The sequence below is a fragment of the Cladophialophora bantiana genome, assembly GCF_000835475.1.
Source record: "Cladophialophora bantiana CBS 173.52 unplaced genomic scaffold supercont1.34, whole genome shotgun sequence".
NCBI classification, from domain to species: Eukaryota; Fungi; Ascomycota; class Eurotiomycetes; order Chaetothyriales; family Herpotrichiellaceae; genus Cladophialophora; species Cladophialophora bantiana.
The window spans coordinates 102,121-109,336 of record NW_015971608.1 but is presented as its reverse complement, the minus strand read 5'-3'; the positions used below and the strand labels follow the sequence as shown (position 1 = coordinate 109,336).

At 49.7% G+C, this 7,216-nt stretch overlaps 4 protein-coding genes across 4 annotated transcripts; 3 read left to right on the top strand and 1 right to left on the bottom strand.

Annotated features, from left to right (window-relative positions):
- Positions 1–672: 672 nt before the first annotated feature.
- Z519_12742 (uncharacterized protein) lies at positions 673–2,698 on the bottom strand (the record flags this gene model as incomplete). The annotated part of the gene is made up of 5 exons (XM_016770447.1): positions 673–1,613; positions 1,662–1,978; positions 2,024–2,075; positions 2,124–2,571; positions 2,621–2,698. 5 exons carry the CDS (start codon positions 2,696–2,698, stop codon positions 673–675), a joined length of 1,836 nt encoding a protein of 611 aa, XP_016613356.1.
- A 414-nt stretch (positions 2,699–3,112) lies between these two features.
- Positions 3,113–3,868, top strand: Z519_12741 (uncharacterized protein; the record flags this gene model as incomplete). The annotated part of the gene is made up of 2 exons (XM_016770446.1): positions 3,113–3,333; positions 3,412–3,868. 2 exons carry the CDS (start codon positions 3,113–3,115, stop codon positions 3,866–3,868), a joined length of 678 nt encoding a protein of 225 aa, XP_016613355.1.
- Positions 3,869–4,102: 234 nt separating this feature from the next.
- On the top strand, positions 4,103–4,927 carry Z519_12740 (uncharacterized protein; the record flags this gene model as incomplete). Its single annotated transcript, XM_016770445.1, has 1 exon — positions 4,103–4,927. The coding sequence occupies one exon, from the start codon at positions 4,103–4,105 to the stop codon at positions 4,925–4,927; it is 825 nt and encodes a 274-aa protein (XP_016613354.1).
- Positions 4,928–6,098: 1,171 nt separating this feature from the next.
- Z519_12739 (uncharacterized protein) lies at positions 6,099–6,521 on the top strand (the record flags this gene model as incomplete). The annotated part of the gene is made up of 1 exon (XM_016770444.1): positions 6,099–6,521. The coding sequence occupies one exon, from the start codon at positions 6,099–6,101 to the stop codon at positions 6,519–6,521; it is 423 nt and encodes a 140-aa protein (XP_016613353.1).
- Positions 6,522–7,216: the final 695 nt, after the last annotated feature.

Sequence of the window (7,216 nt, the reverse complement as noted above, 5' to 3'; positions counted from 1 at the left end):
CTATACAGTTGCACTCTCTTCGTAGCCAACTCATGTTATCTACTGGACTATACAGTTCTTAGTAACAGGGAGGAGACCCTGCTCATACCGCGTGTGACCCACAACCAGCTCATGCTATACTAGGATTGTTGCTGAGAACCCTAACCCAGTTAGGATCAGTGAGGATCCTTAACAATAGTCCCGGACGGCCTGTCCGTTGTATGGATAGAAGATTCTATATTTACAAAAACGAATATCACAGCGCTGATATGGTTACCGCCACCGGAGGTAATAGCAAGCATACTTCAAAGACTGTCAATCGATGATACTTGGAAGAACAGTATCTTCGAACGACTTTTCAGGTCCCAAGTGGATAAGACAGAGACCGCAATCGGCGGTTCTACCGTTTCCCTTGTACCCGAAACGTCGCAGACCGGCGCCGCTGTTAACGTCGAAACTCTGGGACAGCAATTGAGGCTTGTGGCTAGGACCAGAGACAAAATCACAAACGGAATCGACGTCTCTTCGAATGATAGTGACGTCTGCGTGCTCGAACGGGAGAACGGGCTTGAGGTGAGGGAGGGAGGGTTTGCAGCCATGCTGATTCGTTATCGTGTTGTAGCAGTAGACAGTGGTTGAGATTCTAATGGAGGGAAGAGAATACACCATGGATGCTACATTGATGTGTTGAAGTTAACTGTGATCGACGAGGGGAGTTGGCTGCGCGATCAAAGATTGTATCATCTCCAGGTCGCCCTGGTTGGGCCAGTCGCGAACCATCTCCATGTCATCTAGATTCGACCAGTCGCGAACCATCTCCATATCATCTAGATTCGACCAGTCACGAACCATATCCATGTCATCTAGATTCAGCCATTGCCCACTCCTGTCCGCTGCGACCATAGTCGAATCTTGCATCTCGTTCGGATCGGGTGGCCGAAGCATAAAAGTCGATGCCGTATCATGGATAGGTATAGAGCCATCCTCCTGAATGAGGTCGATCTCAATTAAGTGAGGTGCAACGGATGGATGGGAGGCAGGGTCAACGTGGGATTGAGTTGTGGAACTCCCTGGAGTTTCCAACAGATGTTGAGCATAGTTCGTCGGTTGCGTAGGGCCGTCCGTAGCCGTCGCTATAGTGGCCAAATGGGTGTCATTGGACTCAGATTCTATACTTCGACTATTCATCGTGCTGTCGCAGACTTGGGGTGCACGACGACGCTTGCGCGATGGTCTCGTCTGATTCCGGGTCGGATTGTTCTCGGCTGTAACATTGTCCTCCAAGTGATATTGCCCTTGGTAACCCGCTGAGTCAGAACCCTCAGGATCTCGCGAGGCCATTGCATTGATCTGGTGGCCCCAGCGAGGTCGCTTGGGCGTCCGCTCAATATCATCCAAAATAGGCTGAACTTGATCCAGAGCGTTCGTTCCCGAATTCCAACCGAAGCCTCCGGCTCCATTTAGATCCATCGCACGACCTTTGCTAGAGGTTTCTCCTGACTCAATAGCGATCTGATTCTGTCGAGAAATAATTCCCGGAGCGGCCGATCGGTCACACCTCTCAATAAGAGGCCCGGCTGAGCAGTTCTGCTGATCATCGGGAATCGGCATCGATGCGCCAATCGATTCATCACCTAGAGTTCAAATCAGTCATGGAAGATTCACCAGATGACGTTGCGGACCCTGTATAAAAGCAGCAGCAGCTAAAATGTCATCCACCCCTACTCCCCCAATATGAGATATATCTGTCGCGTCTGTTGCCAGTGTAGAACCCGGTGAGTTTTCGCTGTGCTGTGAAGAAGCCGTAGAGTCAATCGTTTGCGACTGTACCACCTTGGAATGCCAGGCTCCCACAATGCATGCTTGCATTGCTATGAGGATCTGTCGTCCTCCATTAGAGCGTGCCTCGGTCTGGATACCCGCGTCGATTAGGCGCTCGGCGAGCGTTTGATGGTCCTTTTGAAATTTCTCCCTTGGTAATCCTAGCGAGAGGATGAAACTGCCCCCGTCAGCGCGATCGGCATTTATAGAGGGAGATATATACCTCTTTACATCGCTTGGTAGGTGGAAGACAGTCCCGATGTCGTGTAGATAGTCTGAGCAGAAAGTAAATATCTTACGTCCATACATCCATCTTTTTTTACAAGTGTCCAAGACATCCTTTTGCTTTTCGCTGTCGCTCCCTTCCGTCTCGATGTTGTGTATACGTTCAGCAATTTGTTTATATCTGGTTGCCTTGCCACCGCACTCCAATCCATGCCAGTAGAATGCGAGAGAACACAGAGAGTCGATAACCGCCACATACTGGACCAGTTCGGTGAGATACTCCTGCGCCTTGTGGAGAGACTGTAGATGCTGGACGGCAAACCTAACATCGGACCAGCCTGCAGCAACACAAAAGGAGGAGGGGTCTTTCTCCAACTCTCTGCACAGCTCTTTGACACTCTTTGGGAGTGTAACGCAATGGGACAATGATTCTATCACCTTACGGCGTCTATTCTTATTTTTAGGAAAGACAGCCGTTATCAGTTTCGCAGCTGCAGCTTTCGTGAAAGGGTGCGTCTTGCAGGCTTCGTCGAACCGCCCAACAAACTAAATCAACTTCAGGGACTTCATTCTTACATAGTAGCCTAGAGCTTACCTCTAAGTCGGTGAATAGGTCGTTGAGGTTCGCGTTTTGGAGTGCGAGGCGCAAGATACTACTTGGTTGGTCCCCCATTACTTTGTTGCTGAATGAGATGAGAAAGTCCTCAGGATGCGTATGCCCTAAATTCTGCTGCCGCCAAGACTGGACGCTATTCCCTTTTGCTCAGCCACTCTACCCGGGTTGAGTGGCTGAGCAAAAGGGAATAGCGTCCAGCATCCGCAGATGCAGCACGACCCCAAGCACAGTGCCTTTGCATATTAACCCGTGCAGGAGCCCCTGCCTCTTCAGTTGCCTCATTCCTGTGGTCTTCACCGGTTGCGGCATTTTTGCGTTGTCTGCTTTCACATTTGCTACTCTACGGCGCCTATGCAACCCCCCCTGGCTGCCTTCTTGCAGGACAACGTGACACCTCCGCCTTCACCCTGTCACGAGACCTGCAGGCGCCAACCCAGATGGCCCGTTGGCACCGTACAACAGAACACAACTATGAACCAACCTAGCCCTGACCAGAGAGATGAAGCATCATCCGACAGCGATGGATCGTCTGTCTTTAGCGAGGCCTCATCCAATGGGTGCGAGAGTTCCATCGACACGGCGGTCTCTGAGGATGAGGATTCTACCGAAGTTGAAAATGCTATCGATGTGAAGGTCGATACTCGAGGTTTTGAGCGAGATGGAGTGGTCCCTGGCGGTGAGGCTCCCCCGGGGTGGACATTCATGGCCACCTCCGCCCGTGTTTCAGTACGTTCATTCTTCCACACAACGGTCCCGACTAACTGACGCAGACGAGCTATCGAGGACTTAATCTACGAATTTTATATTCTTGTCCGACTCTCCATCCACGGGGATGGTGTCTTAGTGGATTTTGACGCGGACCTGGGGAGTATCCTAGTGAGTATCGTTCAGGTGCCTAGCATCACACCACTGAACGATGGGTCGTGGGAAATCCTTGTCCAGAAAGTCGACCTCCATGCCATACAGCTCCAACTCCACGAGATGCACATGAACTTTACTCTGGATTCGGAATATGACCCATTTGAACCCCTTGACAAGGATGTTAAGCACTGGGGCTTTGATAGGGCCAAACATCTTTACGCCCTTTGGTTCACGGAAAGGGCAATGAGGACGATCGAGCGTTCCTGGTTTGTCGCCGAGACGTCCCACCGTCATCTCCTGAAAGAAAGACTTTTGACTCGACCGAGTTGGATGGGTACATTGGGAGTTGGCCCATGTTTCTGGTGACGACATTTGCCTCTGACCAGGTAATAGGTTGAATGGTAAGGGAGTGGCTACCCAGCTTGCCGCTTCACTTTCCACATAAAGTCGGAAAACGCATTATTACGATACATGAATCTTTTACTTATATCACTGGATTTTCAGTAATTTCAGCAGCATTGGCAGCGTTGTTGAGGCGGGACAGATTAACAAGTTGTTACTCTCTCAATCCTTCAGCAAGAATTTGGGCACTTATCAATCATGGGCAAATCTAAGAAAGTTTCGGATTCAGACGCCCCTCCTGCCACCACAGACGAGATCCACGCTCTTTTTCAAGGAGGAGATTCCACCTGGGAGAGTGCTCTCAAGAGACACCTGGGTGGTATTTACAACAACTATACGATCAGAAATCTCGCCGACACTGTCTGCCAGGATTCTGGCGAAGTATCTAAAGAGATTGGCGAGATAGCAGCTCTTCTCGTAGGGGAGGGAAAGTATTGTCTCACTTATTACCTCGCTCCTGAAATACAACAGCGACATACGCGGCGACAGAACTTAATTTGTTCCAACTTCTTCACGGAGCGTGAAGAAGACCTTGGCCGTGACGATACCATTGACATGTACAAGGCATTCATCCCATGGGCGGGACCAAGGGATCTGGTGAACGTGGCAATGGTTCCGAGTGGCCTTACTGCGATGAGGGAAATATTGGCCGAGTCTCCTGACCACCGCCAAGATGTTCACGAACCTACCTCTCGCAACTTCTACGACTTATCCACATTTGGGGGATCTCTGGAACGGTCAGTCAAGGACAAAATCGAAGGCGACAATATGCGATGGTGGTACCGGCAGCCAATAAAGAAGCGCGTTGCAGTGGGTTTCGAGGGTATGATGATGAAAGAAGAGGACATGAAACCCTGGGATGTCGTGAATATTGACGACAAAAATTTATTAACGAGGCTTCAGCAGAAGGAAGACCAGCTTGAGAATGACTTCTGGAAACAACTTCATGCAGCCAGGAAGCCGGTGAAAGCTAAGAATGAGGGTGAGGATGCCGACGATGCTGCGACCCTAGTCGATTTCTGAATAGCCGGATCTATACGCAGCTCCGAGCTTGAAGCTGAACACGCTAGTCCGATTGCCTTCCGATTGCCACTTTGGAGCTTCCTCTTGATTTTAGTTCTCCCTGCTCCCTTGAAGGGTAATTGACTGCGGTGGCGTTAACACCACACGATAGCTTCACTTATGGCACCCCTGAAGCGTAGACCAGGATTTTGCATATTTTACCGACTTCCGGGTGCTCTCTCAGCCCCTGTCGCTTTAGGGGACAATCATGCACGAGTCTTCTTACGGCTGCTGTCCTTAACGTCGCCCGGTTTCTACGGGCCTCGTGACTTCGGTCTTTTACACATTGCCCTGCTCTAATTTGTTACCGCTGCTCCTCGCGTAGGTCGATGTGCGCACCTATGCCAACTCGTGCAGACTCCTTTCCGACTATTGATACGCCGCACGCCGTACGCCGTCCATTAGGACATCCTGGGCGCTGTTGGGCCACGATGGAGTAGTGAAACTCCTAGCCCGTAGCCTGTCAATCGAATAAAAATTTCCAAGCTCTGCACGAAGGGTAGAGCGCGCTCGGACTTCTATGTGGCCTGCTCGCTTCTGCCTCGACCCCCTCAACCCCTAACAGCCACCGTTGATATCGCTCTCTCTCTCTGCGGAAGCGGACTGGGCGCTTCAAGACGTTCCTGTCACATAGAACCCCTTTGCTGCACTTCTATTTATCTGGTCTCAGAGATATAATAACCAGTGGAATCTTATGGCTGTCCACCTTGGCCTTCTATCACTAGGCTACCAATCAACCCACTCATCCTGTGTCAGACTCCTAGCTGCTATAAATTTTACATAAGACGTCACATCGCAGATACTAAAACGATGGATGGGTCAGACACTTCTCTATTCGCAAGCCTTCCCTTCTATGTTGCGTGTGGTATTGGCGGTTGCGTGATTCTAGTTGGTCTAGCGTACGTCAGATTCCACTGATATTGGTGTTGACTAAAATGAAAAAGGGCTTCGGTATTTGTGAGCTGTGATTACCTATCTGGTGATCTTCCGCGCAGGAAGGAAATTCATCGTACCGTCCTTCGTTGGGCGAAGTTTGTGGGCGACTTTTAAACTCCACTCATCAGCCGCATTCGTTTCGCTGATTCCTCCTCTTATACGACTTCCCACTTTGTTATTGTGGAATACGATCAAGATGGCATCTTCCCTCGACTTAGCCGAACTAGTACAAGCTATTTTCGAACTGAAAGACCTCAATAATGAAGACCAACTCCACGCAATTCGGCAAGCTGTCACTGCCAACCTTGAAACGGCGAAAGAGATACAACGTGTGGCCATGACGCAGTTGACGGATGGCGAACGCAGTGACCACATAATGCAGCCAGTAATCACAAATCCAGATTACGAGAAAGCTCGCCAAACTTACAAAGAGATCTCTGGCTCGCTTGTTGGACTGCCTTGGGAGGTCTTTACTGCTGTCAATACAGAAGTCTTGTTGAGAGGATTGCTTGAGGCGCTGAATGCCAGAAATGAGTCCGAGTTGGTGAATCATGCCACACGGCTAGGACGAGTTGTTTTAACCGATCAGGAGATAATCCGAGGTAGAGGTGGCGAGTGAGACTTTGAGTTCGGTTTCCCTGAGGAGGAAAGAATGGGGAACTAGTTTTATTGATTGCACTGAGAAAATCTAGCTTGGAATGGACAAACTTCATGGGTCGGCAGTGTATTACATGACTAGGCTAACCTTCCCGATAGGGTTGGAAACCAATCAAGGACGCGATGAAGAGCTATTGAAGACCCGCTCTTCGACCTCCTAATGTCCGTTTTGCTTCTCGACTCCTGAATACATTGAAGATATGTGGTAGGATCACTTCTCGTCTACTCTTTCTCCTTAGTAAAGAGGTAGCTATTTTTGAATTCCGTGACTAGCGTCTCTGTTCGCGCAGTTTTTATATGTTTTATTATTCCAGATAATCTGTCGCTACTCGCCCGAATTCATGGACCCTCCTAGACTATAGGACAACGGTCCTTATGCCACTGTCGCCTCATTCTGAAACCTCCCGTAGCTAGCCAATGAATGCGGCTCCCGCTCTACCACTCTGGTCACCAGGGGTTCTACTGAGTACAGCATTGAAAATGACACCGAAGGTTCCTAACTATAGTCTCGGGTGCCACCAGCGGAACAAATAAGAGGGATGCTTTAGGAGACAGCAATATTACGCGAGGAGGATCCGAAACTATCGGAAGTGGGAGACCAATGAATCTGCCTCGAAAGAATAAATATAGTACCTAATCTATTCGGAAGCGATTTTC